The following is a 19119-nucleotide window of genomic DNA, read 5'->3' as shown; positions in this document are numbered from 1 at the left end:
AAAGCCACAGCATAGGGGTATATGACTGGAACGTCAAATGAGATTTGCACTGCTGTTTGGTGTCCCTCCCAGTCAGATCAGATTTGCATTAATCATTAAAATGTGCCATATTTCAAAAATTCATAGTTGTCTTCATACGTGCTCAATGATAAAATTGATTTGTACTCATGTGGTGCCTCTCAATAAACAGTATCACTTGTACATTAACTAACCAGTTTGAGCCTTTTTTTTTTAGATTTGTGGGTTTTGCCATAGAAAAGCAACAAAGAGAAATATATGAATATATATTGTTAGATAAATCAAACTCTGCAGACGTCTTTGAAACGTGGTTTGTGTGGTTCGGTGTTAATCAATAAAGTGCTCATAAATGTGTATTCTTTTGCATGCAGCTGTACGCAGGCGAGCTGCTGCCCTCGAAATTCGACAAAGCCTTAAAGCCAGTCAAGTGTGTGCTGTAATGTGAAAGTTTTTGACGTTAAATGCTACTCATGTTTTTTTTTTGTTATTGCATGTGACCTACACGAATGTTGTGTTGTTTTGTCAAATTTTGTGTAGATGTTCGGCTGTCAACTCACGCTAAAAACGAGCAGTGTGAAAATTCTCTGTGGTGTACTAGTGGACCTTTGAAGCTAAATATAGTATTCCATGTCATTTTGTAGTGTCCCATACTGATGCACATCATTTTTTGAGATATTCCTCACTAGTGCCTACATCGTTGTCTTAATTTGCCATAAGACATTTTTTTCCCATCCGAAAGTAAAAGCACAGCATGATTTCGTGGTAAAAGCTTTTGCTGTTGCAGTCTTGAAGTGCTTATCCTGTGATGTGCACATAAAAGAAATCTAAATGTGAAAATCTAATAAAAGGTAGTCTACATTAACTGTATATGTAGTGTAGTGTAGTACCTTTACTTGTTGACAAAAAACTATTAGAAACAACAGTCTGATTCAGTATTAAGGGGTGATACGAGTCAAAATACACAAGGTTTCTTTTCCTAAAATTACTTTTTTGTTTTTATTTGCTTTCACAAGTTTAGTTTCTCTACATTCGTGACGGAAAAACTCAAGATTGTAATTAAACTTGAAGCAAGTTAAAATTGCTTTTAAAGCGCACAACGTGGCTACTAAAAAGCTAAAAATAGCTTATTGTTTAGAGTCTCCTGGAAATTTTCACCTGGCTGATGTGCACATAAAAGAAATCTAAATGTGAAAATCTAATAAAAGGTAGTCTACTTTAACTGTATATGTAGTGTAGTGTAGTACCTTTACTTGTTGACTAAAAACTATTAGAAACAACAGTCTGATTCAGTATTAAGGGGTGATACGAGTCAAAATACACAAGGTTTCTTTCCCTAAAATTACTTTTTTGTTTTTATTTGCTTTCACAAGTTTAGTTTCTCTACATTCGTGACGGAAAAACTCAAGATTGTAATTAAACTTGAAGCAAGTTAAAATTGCTTTTAAAGCGCACAACGTGGCTACTAAAAAGCTAAAAATAGCTTATTGTTTAGAGTCTCCTGGAAATTTTCACCTGGCTGCTTGCCATGGCATTTTGCATGAGGGGTTCACTAAAGCCACACGATCCAAATACCCTTGATTGCCATACTTTATGATAGAAAATATTATCTCAAACGAACATATCTGTTCAGCATAAATGAGCTTTCACTTATATTTTTAAGATGGGTTTTTCTCAAGATCCATTATCGGGCAACTTCTTGAGTTTGGACATCATGTTTTTGGTACTTCTGATACCTCAATAAGGTTGAAATTTTGCCCACATATTCCTTATTATGTTAAGGGTGCAAGTATCTTTGTTAGAACTTGATATTACCTGTATAATTATTACTAACCTAAAGTAACCAAATAGTATGGGCTGAGGATTCTAAAAATTTTCACCTTACAATTTTTATTGACTGTCAAAATGTTTTATACACACTTTCTTGATAGTTACTTGCATTCTTCACTTAATGTGGAGCAATATGAGCCCTTATTCGCACAGAAGTTTACTGGCGTAAGAAGTTTGTTCAAAACGAACTAATGCACATTTTCATGGCATCAAACAAAACTGTGCAACTTACTACAAAACTAGTTGCATATTTGAAATCAGCATAAAAAACTATATACACAACAAAAAATTCTATTGCCTTAGGCTACAGAATAATGCAACCTTTTTTTCTGAATCGCATCTTTCCTTAAGTGTGAAACCATAACATAACGGTTTGTATGATTTTTTCTAGTTAATTAACAATCAAAATTTTTTGTAAATGCTGAATGCACCTTTTCAACCTCTGTAAATAATACTGTAATAAAGAGACCAGAATAACAAAATTATTACAAAATGTGACACAGAGTGGTGTGCACTGTGACGTAAAGGCAGGGAGGGAGAGGAAAGGGCTGTTTTGCAGTACAGTCAAAGCTCATTATAGTTCACCTCAGATTAGTAGCTTCTTTGAAAATCTCCTTTCAAATGTCCATTGGTTCAATGAAAAAAATATTTCACTACTACGAATTTCAGAGTAACGAATGTTTCAGAATAACGTACTATCGAATTTAATCCCCCTTATATCTCCACCACACTTCAAAGTAACGTATAGTGATTTCAAAATGTTACTCGTGGCTGCGAAAGTAATTCCCAGCTTCATACCTGCCACTATCATAACACAATCACAGATGTATACACAGCACACGTAGCCAACTCTTGTGGTTGTGTTGATGATTTTGATGTAAATTTTTAATACCTTGACTTGAACAATTACTCAAAATAATGAATGATTTTTAGTGGTCTCTGGAGATATATTGAATCGAGGTTTTGCTGTACCACTGACGGGCAAAGTTTTGCGTGAGACTTTTATTCTTTGATGAGCAGGTATGCTACATCTGATAATTGTAAAATTAAACTGCAATTACTAGAGTGTGACTTATGATTTGCTAGCATCATCAATTATAATAAACTTTTAGCATCACTTTCTTTATATTGTAAACTAGGGCCCTACTGTGGCTGTTGCAACTGACCAAACTTATGATCACATGCACTCAAACTTCAGTGTAATGAAGAGCTCACTTGTTTAACCAGGGCCTTATGTGCAAGAAGGAATGTTATGTGGCTGTTGTGATATATCAGCCAGAGTGTGACACACTCGGGCCCATGCTCTTGTTCCTGAAATTCATCGATTCTTCCATATACACACCCAAAATTTAACGGAAGGATATTGTTTGTTGTACCTCTAGAACAATCAACATACATAAGCCCTGATCATTAGTGTTTTGTGTGTTGGTGAGAATACGGTGTGACATAAAGTTGCTCGTGGGTAAGATTACGTCACTGCACATATAGGGAGGATCAAATAGGTGCTGAAAAAGGGCACGTGAATATTTTTTTGGGATGGAAGGTTTGCTCGTCACGCAGCACTGTGACAATCGTAAAACATGATTGCCGCTTCTTCCTGCATGAATTGAGGGCAATCTTGTTTGTGAGATGTAAAAAAAGTGTGAGCCTCTTTACTGCCCGTTAAAAGGTAGACTTTTGTTGCATGCTACACTTTTAAAGCTATACTTTTGTTGCAGGTATGACATTTGTTGCATGGAAGACATAGCAGAGGTAAACTTGACTACTAATTGAGCAGAGAGATGTTTCTATGACCAGTACAGTGGCCACTTGTACACAACCTATATTTTGCATGTTATGTACTGGGAGAAGACTAAAGAACAGAAGAATGGAGGTGCACAAATACATTAGATGCACTTTTACAATTATAAATTGCAATTTTGTGTGAAGTGGTTATACTAATAAAAGTCTGCAGATGAAAAAATAACTGCACTGTGAAATGCATACAGTGGCGCTTGTGGTTACCTTACTTGCATAGCCTCCATGGGTGTCCTGCTGTGTATCGAATAAAGTATAGAAAATACAATTGTTGTGTGACATCTGGTATAAATGCAAGGAAAGCATACAGGGCATTATTAGTAGTTTTTATATTTGAAGCTTAGTAATTATGATGATAGTGGAAATGAATTTAGTGGATGAGAAAAACAACTTGCTTCTGGTGTCGACGAACCTTTGGCTTGTTGCCTTTTTTGTCCACTTCGAATAATTTCCTCTGATGTCATTTGTACTACAATTAAAAGCCACAAATAATGCTTCTATGCTATTCTTGTGGTTTCATAAGATCGGGTGTCATAAACAAGTATGCCATTCAATCCATTCCTCCTTTTTTTGTTTACTTGTTATTGGTCACTTGCAAAGATATCAATTTTTTTTTGATAATGTGATATGCTGAGAAAGCTGATATTTAGCAATTATTTCTTCCTATTTAGGTACGAATCTCTTAGTGTGTTTTGTATATCCTCTAGGAAATGTATCCTATCTTGAGTTACGAATACGTATGTGTACTTCATTTTTTAAATTGATTTTTTGCTTTGGGTATGGTGTTTTTATAATTTAACTGCCAGTGCAATGCATGTTGAATGTATAAGGTTTTTAAACTTCAAAAGTTCACAGTGTATTAGTTGAATGTGTTTGCCCATTGCCATGTTGAAGGAGCCTGGACACCTTTCAAGTGAACTACCGTCCATTTTACATCCAGGCCTCTTCTGTTTTTTCGTAGCTATAGAAAATGGATGAAATAAAGTTAAACGTGATATGAAGAAAGTAGCCAATTAACAGGTGATGGTAAGTTCTCCAATGGCTTTGAAAGATTTCCTTTTGCAGGGAAATAATTGGCGGAGTAATGAAGATATATAAAGGTGTTTGGTGCTTTTGTCTGCGAGTCGTTCCTGTCTGTGATGGTAAAAACTAAAAAAAGAGAGAAAAATCTTCATGATAATAATTGAAAGGATTTTCCTCTGCTGCTGCATTGTGGATATTTTTTAAAAACACTGTAATTTGTGTTTGCATCCATTGCCTTTTTTTATGTCCTGATCTCTTTATGTACAAAAAGCATCAAGCCACACCTTTTCCTGAAGCTTTTCCTTGTTTTGAAGGCCACAGTTGTCTTTCACACAGTTTGCTGCGCACACAAGATTTGCACTAAAATATCACCAAGATCTTTAAAGTGCTCTGTACGTGTAGAAAATAACTATGTAGTAGTTTATAGAATGCTCTTTCCTATCATTACCTGAAATACTTCAATTAAGGGTCTTGTGCAGGAATACAATGAAATGTTTTGATATGGTCTGCACATGTCTTGAAGGCTATCATCCTGGTCGTAATGGTTGACTCAGATTGCGATGTGAAACTCTACCCTCCCTAATGAAAAATTGCAGAGGACCAAATAGGGGGATTGGGCAATATGAGTGGTTTTCAGTGTCACCAGGAAAACCATTCCAATCTGTTGAAAGTCCCTGCAAAGAATGGTGGCTGGTGTGCTGAAAGAGGGTGGGCCAATCTAAAACTGCTGAGATAGAATAACAAATGAGGGCAAGGCAGGAAATTTAACTGGAAAAGTTTCTGGTTTGCTACCCTTCACAAAGGGGAAGAAAAGGGGAAGTGAAAGACTGGAAGTGCACAATATGAAAGAAAAAAGCTTCCACAATGCACAAAAGATCAATGATGCCTTGATTGATTTTTGGTGTGGCTACTATTTAGAGTGGCATGATAACTAGAAGGATAATGGGCTGGTGTGATGGCAGAAACTCAATGTGCTGTCTGATAAAAAAAGTTGTTTAGGCAGAATCAATCTATTTCGTGATGTGATGAAAATTCTGGAAGGTTAGGTGTGCTTTCATGATGGTAACACTTGAATGAGAGGAATGATCACAGAGTAATAAATAAATGTCATGGTTTAGAACATAATATAAAGTATTTATGATTATTTTGTTGATAATACCAGACTGGACATGTGTGTATCAGTTTAAGCTATATTAAAGTTTGATACACTGTAGTCTCACTGAAGAAAAGGCTAAATGTAGGTTTCAAAAGTACTATATGTGTGAAAACACCATGTAAGATCAGAAAAGTTGTTGCCTAAATATGTACCTGTAAGGGCCTGCATTGATGGTTTGAGTCATGGGTGATTACTCTGATACAGAGTAAGAATGATGCGGATGAAAAGGAAGTAATGATGATCTCTCAGCATTTAATGACATGGGCCATGTAGTGCACTAGTTCAATGCTGAGCGAAAGTCTGGCTGAAGGGCATTAACATCAGTGAGGTTATTGATTAATAAATTATACAGTAATTTGTGAACACATATATATTCAAACACAAATTTGTGAATCAGTAATCCTTATTAAATGTAAATTATGGCCAAGAGCTGCCCTGTTTTGCAACTGATACTATGGGACATCAAGAAAAAGAATGGTTGAATGCTTGAAAAAAAAAAAAAAATGCATGAATAGTCTTTTTTGCACCCAACTCTGCTATCATATTTGTCTTAGCAATATTATTGCCATAATATCCAAGATTTTTTATATGGATTAGGGCGAATCATTGTGTGGACCATATGTATATTGGTTTACTTGTCCATAACATACCTGTTTTAATGTGCACATTGGTATTTCATTGTTTTACTTTCACGGAATTTAGCATCTATATAAAAGCATTTTGCCTTGAAGATACTCTTTAACCATATACTAATGCTTAACACTGATTGAGACAGGAGGAGGAATAAGGATGCTAGAACTGTTTGAAAGCGCAGTGCACCATTTTTCCTCAAGTGTTTAATACGATCGAACCCATTTGTAATGATCCCAGTTATGACAAATGTACAGTTACTATGAGCAAAGTAAGTACAGCCATCACATTTTTCATGAGGTGCATGGCAGCATGTCTCAAAATTGGTTATTATGGCATTGGGATGCTTTATTTTAAAGCAAATGTGTAAGTATATCTTTGTCTTTGATTAAGGTGCCACTATCTTGCTGTTTAGCACTCTGCTCAGCAGTGACAATGCCTTTTTTGCCATGCAGTGCTATATTGAATTAACAGTCATTACATATGGGCATTATTTGTGCATTCATGAGTTCTTCTTACTAACATGAACTTGAGTGCATGTTGTTTGCAATTGAGCGCATGGCCACTGACATCCCACTATGGCAGGAGTCTCACCTGAGCCAGCAGGTTGCAGTCGCGCAATTCAGTCCTGCAAGGGCCAGTACAGAAAAAAAGGTAAAAGCGAGGGATGAGGAGGGGAAGGTGTGGTTTCTACAAATTGTCAGCAAACTTTATCATTTGAAAGAAAACCTTTCCCATAACCCTTACAGGGATAATTTTGAAGAAGATTCAGTGCACAGGATTTCAACATGACAATACCAATTGTCAAAGTGACCAATATCTGGGTGTCGATTCTCAAATATAGTTTTCGTTTTGCAGTTAGGTTTCAATACATGGTTTGAAAGAATCCAGTAATATGCCTTGTGCTAGTTGTGCAAGAGACGTACGAGGCCAATGAGGCAGAATTATCACAAAGCTCGTAATTATCGAGAGGTGGTATCAACAGCTTTCCACCACATTTTGTACTTCAGCACTCCTTGCGAACTGAAATGCAGTATCAAAGTTTCTTGCATAATGACTCGTATACAGACTCACGCGAGATAAATGTGCAATTTCTCTGTGAGTGTGGCCACTGAACGTAATTTCGGCTTTGACATAAGTGGGTTACAATTACGCGGATATGACATGAACTGAAGGTAGTGGGAATGAAAGCATGTACATTAATTTAGCCATAATGGTTATTTTGAATTTGTGAGCACTGTACACTTCAGCATTGTATGTGCTATACTGAAATGTTATAATGCATTACCATGAACTTGCATGGACTAAGTTAGTTTGTGTGTAAAAGTTATTATAGGTAAGGGTGTGCGCATGTGTTAGAAAATTTTGAATTTAGTAACGTGCTGTTCAGGTCAGTTTTTGAATCAAATAATTGATATTCGTAAATAAAAAAATTAATAGTATACAAGTGTTTTAAAGTGTCAACTGTGCACAAATGAATGCATAAGTCTTGCAATACCATGATCAATTTTATCTCTGTAGAAATAGTAGCATAGCCATAAAAGAGAGTGCTTAATCAGTAGTGCATTAGTCTATGCTGCTCAAGAAGCCAGGCTTGGCACTTGATACTTTGTTTCCACTGCTATATTTGTGCTTTTAGTGCCAAGACTACGAATACTGGGATGTGAGCATCATTTTACGTTAATTTTAAAAACTACTGTTATATATTTAAAGTATTCCGTTTAATTCACCTCTAACCTATTTTATTTGGTTTCTAAATTCGCCATTTGCACATACTCAATCATAAGTAACATACTCATTATAAGCACATACTCATTATAAGGATCGAGCATAAAATATAACCAAGGTTAACCGTACCTTTCGTCAGCCTTTCATGGTTGTGATGATAAAACAATAATCATGTGACAGTGCAAAGAGAATTCTATTAGTTATTTTTAGTCTGCCTTGCATGGTTCTGATGATAAAACAATAGTCATGAATAATGCACAGAGAATTCTACTAGTCAGTTTAGGAAGTGAATTAGGATCAGTTCATTCCCTGGATCCTGCTCCTAAAAACTTACTTCTACCCTGCAGAGTTATGTTCTCTTTCGTCCCAACATTTTCGACAAGTACTGTTGCTTACAATACCATGCTTGAGGCTCGAGCTCACCTGATGAACCAGTACACTCAAAGGCAAAAAAGAGATATGGACCAAGGAGTAAAGAGAAAGCGAGGAGATAGTGTCTGTGAGCAAGAAAGGGCAGTGATTCTGTGCAAGTGGCTTACTATAAAAGATGCATCTTGGAAAGGCATCATTAGAGATCAAAAAGTGTTTTTATGCTCGCAAGCACTTAGGGGCCTAATATACCCTCGTTAATTCAAACGCAAAGAATTATCAAAAAGTTTTGATTATCAGAAGTTCTCAGATATATGACTTTGAGTTAGGTGACACCACATATTTTGATAAGGCATTGATTTTATCATATTTAAAAATTTTTGAAGCAGTTTTGAACTCTAACTGCACACAATGAACAAAAAGCAAAGGTGTAAGGTCCACAAGTTTATTGGCCATTTACTGCTGATCAGACCTTTTAAAGAAATCGTGAATCGCCAACTGCTTCCTTGCTATATGTACCTTCAGCACAAAGCTCTTTATACCATTTGAGAAGCATCACAGCTTACTATGCATGTGATTCGTTTCAAACATTTGTTTACTAGCAAAGCCTTTCTTTATGAAGGCCTGGGGGGCCTATTTTTTATTTTTAGACTGTTAGGAATTTAAACACAGAAATTTTTAAATAGTAGTGAGAAAGCAGCAGATATTTTTCGGTACAGCAGTGCAAAAAGTATTAACCAAATGATGGTGTTTGAATTAAGAAGCATTGAAATAGAGGGCCAACCAAAAAATTTAATTTTGTTTGAATTAACCAAGAGTATAAATTATCAGAGTTTAAACTATCGTCAGTCTGCTGTACTAAATTTTAGTCTTTGTTTGGACAATATATTGCCCAAACAAAGACTAAAAATTTATGACTAAAATTTAAAACACTATAGTATTTTATTAATAATACTAGGCAGTAAACAATTACCACATACTAATGTTTATACGCCTTGCTATTCATGAGATGGCTGTTTCAAGCAGAAATAACTTTTTATAATAAAAGATGCAAAATGTTTATATATATTATGGCATCTCTCATACATTAAAACCTTGTGAATTGCCTGAAGTAAAATTTTGGACACCATTGGTGTCACTTTGCTTGTGGTTGGTAGTGCTGATAGTGAAGTTGATTGAATGAAAAGAGTGCAGGCTGTGATAGCAAATTACCAGAATGATGGCACATACTAAAAGTCGCAAGTTGTGAGCTGTATACTTTGCTGAAGCTTGCATGCATTAGCACTTTTAATAGCAATTCATAGGAAAGGGACAGAGCTTTCGGGCTCGTCAGGGTAATGCAGCAAGAAAGGTTGTGAGGTGAGGGAACGCGCTTGTTGGTGTTATTAAATAATTGTCTCGTAGTATTGTGTGGCCTCTGCAATCCCACACTGATAAGTGTAGCCAGGCAAATGCGCCATGAAAACTGGTCTCTTGCCAAGTTTAAAAAAATATTCTTTATTGGAAATGTTTGTGATAGTAGTAATCCATTTGAAGTGTGTGTGTTAATATGAAAATAGCATCTCATGTTCAGCCAAAAGGAGTAATGTCATTACTATTGGGTTCTTTTTGACCAGTGTGTTAAAAGAGTTTCTTACTTGACATTGCTGAGCAGCTTTGCACTACAGGGGCCACAATATTGTTGAGCATAGGGCCAAGCATTATAGGAGGGAAAGTTTTTGTGAATGTTTCTGTCTCTATGTAAACCTTGCATTATTGTTTGTTTTGTGGTTACCAGCAATAAAGTAGAAAAAAAATTGATGCACTTCTTTCTTGGCTTGGTACTTTATTCATACACGTGGTTAAGGTTAAAGCAGCCCTCGCAAGATGAACCTTGCAAGCATCAATAGACCAGTGCAAACAATTGTGTTGCTTCAACTAGAGTGAACATTGCAAAGCTAGCGCTGGCATATTGTGGCTAAAAGTTGTTCTCTGTAGATTTCTCGGCTGTAATTTTTTGACAGCCATTTTCAAACATCACAAAAAGTGTCTAATAAACAAAGGTTGTACGAAACATGTATAATTTCACTACCTGACAACCCTGGCAAAATGTTGATGTTCTCAGGTTGCTAAAAATAGCTTAAATGTATTGTAGTCTCATCAAATGGTCTACATTGCTACACTAGTTCACAACAGCAGTTAAAGGACGTTAAGGGAAAATCTATCTCCCTCATCGGTATTCCCCTATCAGTCCACCTCTCCCAGCAGCTGCAAGGGCTTGACTGATGATGTCCTGCTGGAAGTTGGGGTCTGAGATGTGGAGCAGAGCCTTTCAGGATTCTGGTGTGCAAGCTATCTTCCAAGTACAGAGTCCGACACGTCCACACAACGTGGATCCAATTCACTGCTTCATCACAAAATTTTCACTGTGACCTAAATACTGCTGGGCACAACTTGCTGTAGAGTATGGGGTTAGGAAAAAAACCCTCATCTGTTATTCTCGCCACATAACCAGTTCTTTCTTACTGAGCATTCTGTCTGCTCCCGGGTCTATTTGCTGATTTAGTCCGTAATGTGCTTTGATTTCTTGGTATGTGCGCATATCCTCTCTTCTGTTTGTAATTGTGGTGACTTGGTAGATTATGGGGGTTGACTGAATGAGCCTCCTTTTTATCTCTCAAGGCCCTGGTTAGCTGGTGTCCAGACGAGCAGAATCCGCTCTCTCAGTCCTCCTCCCCTGTTTAATATGCAGATGGCTGTCTCCATCACTCTTCCCAATTCGAGATTTAGTCTTGGCATAAGGGAGTCGGTGTGGCCATCAGCCACTCTTAAGAAATTGCTGAATGTTGACAGCTACTAAAGGAAATGATGTGGATAACAGACGCAGCAGGGCGACTTCCTGGGCTTATGGAGTTCATATTTTGCTAGGGTAGTTGTTTGGGCTTGTTGTTTTGACATGATACAGGGTCAAAGTGCATAAAATGAGGACAGAAAAAGAGGCTTGACACACACGAGCGCTCGTGCGTGTTAAGCCACTTCTCTGTCCTCCTCTTATGCGCTTTCGTCCTTTTCACATTTTGCTTCGTATTTCAGTAATGTGAAACCATATTGTGAAAAGGTGAAACTGAATCTCAAATCAAGCATTATATCACCAGGTTGCTGTATTTAACTAGTTTTTTTAGTTGTTGGGAGGTGGTGAAACCAGTCCATGTAACAAAAGAATTTTTTCGAGGGGCTCATTTGTATGTTACACACAACCAGAAATATTGAACATATATATGTTTGGGGCCAGTGAAAGCATAAAGGACATAATCGTTATGTTTAACTATAGTTTACTAAGTGTGATATAAATTGAAGTGGAAATACCTATGTAGCAGCTTGCTTGCACTCATATGAAGAGGACAATTCTTCTTTCCAGACAAACCAAGCAAGCAGTAATGATAACCTTTACATTGAACAATGCAGGTATAAAAAAATTTTGTGCCGCAATACTTGTGAGCAAACATTCTGAAAGCACAGAGTTGTTTTAAGCTGAAATAAAGATGCAGATAACCATTCCTGCACAAAAAGCATACTTGTCTAGCATTCACTCAAACAAGGAGTTCAAGGTTTTGCCATTTTTTCATAGCTAAAAAGTTTGAACAATGTAACAGTTCACAGCACTAAACTGACTTGTGTTACCAGTGGAATTTTTTGGGCCACAATAAAAACACATGCAAATTGCCTATGCATTTCAGAAAAGTATTGAGTTACTTTTCCAAGTAATCATCGAATGACCTCAATGTCCAAGTTTGTTGCCATATAAATCGATTCCAACACAAAGGACTTCGACATTGTCAAGAAAAAGCAGAGTTACAGTGATCTGTTGCATGCTTCAACCCATTGACTGTTTAATTTTTCTCAGAAAAATTCTTTCTCAGGTGATGAAATTACTTTATTGCATTTCTTTAATGTACAAAATGTGTAAAGCTGGGTAAAAATTATTTTTAAAAAATAAGGAACAGTTTTGTGGTGTTAGCATTGCTCAGAACTACACAAAATTCAGTAGGGTTTCAGAGTGTGGTATTCCTTAAAATGTGGGTCAACATACAGTGATTAATCATCGTCTGCACACATAATACGCAAGAGTGACATTTCAGCTACTGCATCTTCAATCCTGCTCACTTCATTACTAATGGCTACAAGCAAAGTCATTGATGACACACGAGTAAAAGCAAGCACAGTATTATCTGATGTCAGCATATCAGATAATAACTGCTGAACTGCTTCCCTAAAATGGAGTCTACATCGACCTGCATGCCTTTGTCTTGTGTGCACATGATGTCTGGTACATCCTTCATGTACTGCGAAAGCTGAAGAAGGGCTTCTGCAACCTCCACTGTTGATACAGCTGTAGCAGTTGTACCACTAGCACATGGATGTGATGCAGTTTTCTGGCCCTGCTCTTGTACCTGCACGCAAGAAAGATTTCCCATAAAGACAGGTTCAAGCCAATGCAAGAGTGCTGAAAATCTTCTAATTCTTGGAAGAAATAATGTCAAAATGATTTAACTCGTTTTGGCTTAATTTCTATAAAAAGCAATTACATAGCTCGTTTGGCTTTGTAATTGTTTTTAAATGCTTCATAGCATCACATGTATACACAGTTGCCTAATGACTGATGATGCATGCCATAGTGTGATGCCATGATCTTATACTGTTTATATCAATTTGTGCATACGGTTTAACCCTTTTATAAGAGGCATACACCGGGGAGCAATTCTTGTCATGGACATGAGATGTCTCTTATGAGCAGGGTACCACGTAAGCATTTTCTTATGAACCCCGATTTAAATTTACGCACACTAGTGTCTCTTATATCCAATTGTTTCTTACATTAGTGATTCTTATAAATGGGTTCGACTGTATCAGTGTTCTGGCCTTTCACTCCCTGTTTATCTTGTCAGCTGCTTGACTCAAATTTGTTTCTGTGATAAAGTGGCATGTTGAGATTTTCGACTACTCGAAGTGGTGAGTCTGTGTATGAGTGAGTCGGGTAAGTAATTTAGTCAATTTGAGTCCGATTGAGAAAATGTTTTGTAAGCCTGAGGCCGAATGAGCCCTAAGGGCAAAATGTATTTTCCTAGCATGAGTGAGCTCCACATGTTTTGCCGATATACGTCTGGCATTATTACATCTTGTGACCACCTGAAATCACTGCAAAGAAGCTAATTTTTGGAGAGTAAAGGAGTGTAACTGAAAGCTCTCACTTCCTGTCCTGTCATTTCTTCACTGCTTGAGCTGGAGCACGAGAAAATGCCATTTGGACAATGTCACAAGCCACATTCTATGCCTTATTAGTTTTTTTTTTTTTGCTGCAGACTTTTTACAACATGCACTCGAAACCGCACAGCAGCTCTTTCATGTCAAATAGTCAGAGCGATAAGTTTTGGCTGCCAATCAGTCTGGCTCGTTTACGGTTTGTCAACCATGCATTTCTGCAGCCAGCTGTTGCATTTTTTTTAAAGACTTGGGCACTTTCAAGTTTCTTTCAAATGTGATTGCAAGGCACAGACTCAACACAAAAGACAGAGAAACAAAGGCAGTGTGAACTCTACATAAGGACAAACAAAGACACAAAAACGCGCTCTGTGTGTGTCTTCTTTGTGCCTTTGCTTCTCGAAGTGGTGAGTGCACGTTTCAACATGTGCCTTTGCTTCTTGAAGTGGTGAGTGCACGTTTCAACCAATTGCTAATATTGGTGTCATGCACTTATGACACTTTTCACGAGTTTCGTTGTGTGCATTCTTAGCAGTTCCATGACGCACAATTCAGTGGTAGCCTTAATGTCGGGTAGCATTGTTTTGCAGTGTGTGCAACATCATGGTAGTTGCAGAAGAAATTAGAATCCTAAGAAATCTAGGAGTGATGAAACCTTTGCCTATGGATAGTGTAAAGATCGCTGACAGCCAGTAGTGCTTAAATAGCTTGCAGCACTTCCAGAACAGAACTGAATTGGTTTGACATTACACAATTGACTATTTTCTTACAACTGACTATCTTACATTTTAGTTACATTTCTAGTACATCGGGCATCTATATCTCCTCTTCTACGAGCCGTTCTTGTCAGTTTAATCAGTGTGGTAGTTTGCTGCGCATGCTCTCTGGCGTATTACATCCGGCTAAAGATACTTCCCGAATCAAGGCATTGTTTGGTGGCCTCACTCCCTCTGTTGGCAATGGTTTGAGAGTATCCAAGATTCTACGCTCGGAATGGCTTCGGCAGGCTTGCCTGTACCGTCAAGCCCTGCAAATACAACTTCTCGGGAACGATTGCACAGCAGCTAAACAAAAGAAGTGTCGTGAACTCTTTAGCCTCGTGGACCCTGTCCTGTCCCTTTTTAGCTTTGTTCACGTGCTGAAAAAACCTTTCAAATAAGACTATCTATGGGCTTACTATCTTTTCTAATCTAGCAGAACAAATGGCGACTAATAAACAATATACCACAGTGCAACCCACTTATGGTCGATTCCACAGCCTTCCAAGGTTTCTTTGTTGTATGCCCTGCGTGGTGTGTCATAATAAATGCTAATAATAACAAACATACCATGCTCATGTCTAGCAGAGGCACGGGCATCTCGCGCTGCTGCTTCCTGAATCCTTGCCAGGTCTTCTTTTTCATGTGTTCTTATGGGCAAGCCGCGAAGGCACAGCAGTCTTCTTCAGTAGTCTTCGATTAGGCGTCCACAATTGGGGATCTACATAAAATGAGGATTGAAATGAAATCCTGCAATTTCTAGTGCCACAACAACAATCTAATTTAGTGCATTACAGAAAAGCACATTTCGAATACCCTACTGTTAAACGAGCATTCAATGCATGCATGGTAGCCAAGCATTTTACGTAATTCTGCATTCATAACGATGCATCGGCCATTGGTGAAATTAAAATGTTTTGTTGGTTAAACCAGATTGCTAATGCACACTAATGAGACTTAAAAACCAGTCGCAAAGCTATCGCGCTAAAAAGCAAAGCCTGAGTCGCAAAGAAATTGACCATTTGCGGAAAAGCTTCTGCGCATGCGCGGTAACGGCGCAGCTGGCACCCTCTATGGGCGCTTTGGTTTTGGTTGGAAAACACGAGCCGGGCCGGCCATCACTCGTGCATCTCTGTGCCGTCACTGAACTAAGTCGCCTCGCTTAAGCAGCGTACAGAAATGCCAGCGCACTGTGTGGCCTACGGCTGCACGAATTATTTTACTGAGAAAGGAAGCACGCATTTCTACAGGTTCCCGTCCGCGAGGCTACGTGCCGAAAAGAGAGATGCTTGGCTAGCTGCTGTGAGGAGACAGAATGCCGACGGTTCGCCGTGGGCGCCCAACAAACATTCTCGGATCTGCAGCGCGCATTTCATAACAGGTACGGTAACCTTAAGTGCTTATAACTTGGTTTGTGCAATCAGAAATCACGTTTACTGCAGGACGGCCGTCAAAGTTCAAGAACCATCCTGACTTCGTCCCCAGTGTGTTCACCTACATGAAAAGTCGCGGCGATGCTGCTGTGCGTCGCCATAGCCGATGGTGGAAGCGACAGAAAGGTAAGCGCTACAATCTCAGTTTATATTTACTGGGACAAAAACTGCTAATGCAGAATAGAGGAGCAGATGTTCGTGAAGGCAACCACACATCTGTCTGAGCGCGTGAACGGTCAGTTCTGTCGTGCATTTACGAAGGTCGCTCTTGCTTTCCGGACTCACTCCAGCTTTTAAAGATGTACGGTCTAAAGCACAGTCAGTGGAAATGTGAATGTATAATAAATACTTGTTTCGAGCCCGGTACCACTCTAGTGAGCCGTTCGAGCACTCTAGGCTATCGTCTGGACGGCTGTACTGCATCGCTCCCGTCTGGTATTTTGTAACTGCTTTCATCATGGGCGAGGCCAGACGAGAAACCAACCACTTTCGAGGAGATTTGCAGTGGATAGTGTAGTGTGACAGGCAGTGCTTGCGAGGTTTCTCGTGCCTGCGGCACCGTGAGAGCACTTGTATAGATTTATTGCCCACTCGATCATTTTTGCCGCTGCTTCCCGCATTTACAGCGTGTTTTTAGGTTGTGAAGTCGTATTGTGAATGCCGCATGCAATGCCTTTGTCACCAGTAGGGTAGCCAGACATATTTCGGTGGTGGGATTCAACCATACTTTATGCTCGTGTGTGCGTTGGTATGTGTGCGTGTAATATATACACATGCAAAGCTGAAAATTTTCGGGGGTTTGAACCCCTCAAACAACTCTTCCGCTCAGCCATGTCCCTGATTGTCACTATTTCTTAGACACCCAATATGTGGCTGTTATGCACATCTCACCCTAGGTGCTTATTGTCAGCAAATGACCTGTGCATAACCACGATACCATTCTTTCAGGGGAGCTTGATACGACAGCCACTTCTGCTACTCCTAATGACACGCCAGAGTTGCAGGATCCTCCCAATGGTGAGCTTGCTTGCACTTTGCAAACTTAAGTGCTGTTTTGAGTTTCTTCCCGTGGCATCATGTGATTGCTCAGATTTCAGCTGGCTTGATTCTGCAGACACATTCATATAGGGGATAATGGTCAGCTGATGTGTTGCTTTCAGAGAATCTCAACATGGACACTAGTGCTGCACAGGATGGTGTACTAGATGAGAATTCGGTGGACCTGCAACAACTGGAAAATGGTAAGTTTGTGTGCACTTTGCAGAGTTGAATGTTTTTTCAGCATTTCCCCATACCACGATGTGAATCCTGCCGCTGCTTGTTGCATGTGGCCCATTTCTGCAGTAACACACTCACACAAAGCAATTAGATGTCATGCTGTTGCATTGCTTGCAGAGAATCCTGACGAAGGCTTGGATGCTACAAAGGATGATGTACCTGATCAGGACTCGATGGAGCTGCAGCCACCCGAAAATGGTGAGTTTGTATGCACTTTGCAGAGTGCAATGCTCCTTTCGGCTTTTTCCCGTACCATGATGCCAATGCTGCAACTGCTTTTTGCATTTGCAGATAAAAACTCCTCAGCTATAGGCTTATTGTAGAGCTTGTTTCTAGTCCGTATGTCCATATGTGTAACATTGACTTGCAGAGGGCACTCTAAGGTGCTTGACGAGCGCTTTTTCTGTGCCACTTGCAGGTATAAAGGAGCACATCTGGCCAGATTGCCGCTGTCAAGCCTGTGCTTCTAAGAAGATTGAAGTCCTGGAGCAAGAAATAGGAAATTCGCAGAAGTTTATCCTCCAGTTGCAGAAACAAAATGCAAAGCTAGAGGTGGAGCTAGATGCAGCCATGTCAAGGTGTCTCACCCTGACTACTCTAGCCACTCCAAAAGACTGCATGTACTACACTGGATTGCCGAATGTTGAAGTGTTCAATATTTTGCTTGAATACTTTGCACCACGCGCTAGAGAAATGTTGTACTGGGGCTCAAATAAAAAACGGCATAATGACCCTCGTGGCAACAAAAAAAATGGCAATCTGGCCAAAGAATTTTTCATGGTGTTAGTTCGGCTCAGGACAGGTATGCAAGGGCAAGAACTGGCCAGGAATTTCCTGATGTCAGAAAGTCTAGTTAGCCGCACTTTTTCCACATGGATTAACATTTTACAACGAGAGCTTCGGCACTTGACACCCTTACCTACTTTAGATGACATAAGATTCCACCTACCGAAGTGCTTCTCTGATTTTCCCGACACCCGTCTTGTTCTCGATGCCACAGAGGTGAGAATACAGAGGCCTTCGTCATTGAGCGCACAGCGCCAAACCTTCTCACCATACAAGCATTACAACACGTACAAGGCGCTTATTGGATGTACACCAGATGGATACATCACTTATGTGTCTCGCCTCTGGGGAGGCTCTAGCTCGGATAAAGCAATCTTGGAAAGTAGTGGTCTTCTTGACAAGCTGGAGCCAGGAGATGCAATAATGGTTGATAAAGGTTTTACATTTCCTTACTTGCCAGCAGGTATAACAGTTTATCGGCCTCCATTCCGAGAGCCTCACCAAAAGCAGATGCCTGCAAATAAAGTTGACGAAACCAGGCGCATCGCTTCTGCAAGGGTGCACGTTGAAAGAGCCATTGCAAGAGCTAAAAGCTTTCATATTTTGGATAGGCCCTTTCCTATCGCCATGATAGACATTGCTGAGCAGGTTTTTGAAGTTTGTTGCCTCTTGAGCAACTACAGGCTGCCTTTGATTCGAGAGGTAGATTAGGATTTGCAAGAGCACGAGCATAGTTTTCAAAAGGAAGCCAAGTTTGAAATTGGCCTGAGCTGGCTAGAGTTAGGAAATGATTTGGTGGCTGCAGCCAAGGCAGTAACAGAAGTCAGCTGTTTTTGGAATGATGTGCCATTTTGAATGTTTTACCAAACTTGCTGTAACCAATAAATGTAACTATGAAACATTTTTCAATCAATCTTGTTATATCACAGTAGCTATATTCACCTTTGTGCTGAATAGACCCACGCTACTGAAGCCCCATATAGTTGAAATTTATCTCGCGCTTTCCACGACAGCTTTCAGAAGCCACGTCAAGCCCCATTTGCCTTACTCTAAGTCACAAATAACGAAACAGGTTGTT

At 39.2% G+C, this 19119-nt stretch overlaps 2 protein-coding genes across 5 annotated transcripts in view; both read left to right on the top strand.

The window, feature by feature from the left end:
- Positions 1-10348, top strand: part of LOC119182253 (phosphatidylinositol polyphosphate 5-phosphatase type IV) — an 81422-nt gene extending 71074 nt beyond the window's left edge. For 2 of the 3 annotated variants that reach the window (XM_075878954.1, XM_075878953.1), the window contains exon 12: positions 390-10348. In XM_075878954.1, coding sequence (XP_075735069.1) covers positions 390-463 — 74 coding nt within the window. In that variant the 3' untranslated portion in view covers positions 464-10348. The remainder of the gene's footprint in view (positions 1-389) is intronic. The other variant, XM_075878955.1, reaches the window with a different exon arrangement.
- LOC119179891 (uncharacterized) lies at positions 7095-18950 on the top strand. 2 transcript variants are annotated; one of them, XM_075878957.1, is made up of 7 exons: positions 7095-7105; positions 15795-15925; positions 15987-16103; positions 16926-16994; positions 17138-17218; positions 17373-17453; positions 17674-18950. In XM_075878957.1, exons 3-7 carry the CDS (start codon positions 16043-16045, stop codon positions 18750-18752), a joined length of 1371 nt encoding a protein of 456 aa, XP_075735072.1. In that variant the 5' UTR covers positions 7095-7105; positions 15795-15925; positions 15987-16042; the 3' UTR covers positions 18753-18950. The 2 variants fall into 2 exon arrangements, with proteins under 2 accessions (XP_075735072.1, XP_075735071.1); XM_075878956.1 differs by lacking the exon at positions 7095-7105 and having other exon boundaries at positions 10490-15925.
- The last annotated feature ends 169 nt before the right edge of the window (positions 18951-19119 follow it).

This window comes from Rhipicephalus microplus, chromosome X (assembly GCF_043290135.1).
Source record: "Rhipicephalus microplus isolate Deutch F79 chromosome X, USDA_Rmic, whole genome shotgun sequence".
Classification (NCBI taxonomy): domain Eukaryota; kingdom Metazoa; phylum Arthropoda; class Arachnida; order Ixodida; family Ixodidae; genus Rhipicephalus; species Rhipicephalus microplus.
The sequence above is the reverse complement of the archived record's forward strand: the minus strand, read 5'-3'. Positions and strand labels throughout refer to the sequence as shown.

Excerpts from the sequence above, each read along its gene's own strand:
- LOC119179891 (XM_075878956.1), top strand. The coding sequence starts at position 15,724 with ATGCCAGCGCACTGTGTGGCCTACGGCTGCACGAATTATTTTACTGAG. Across the intron at positions 15,926-15,986 it reads CAGCGCGCATTTCATAACAG|GACGGCCGTCAAAGTTCAAG; the intron begins GTACGGTAACCT and ends CGTTTACTGCAG. Across the intron at positions 16,104-16,925 it reads ATGGTGGAAGCGACAGAAAG|GGGAGCTTGATACGACAGCC; the intron begins GTAAGCGCTACA and ends CCATTCTTTCAG.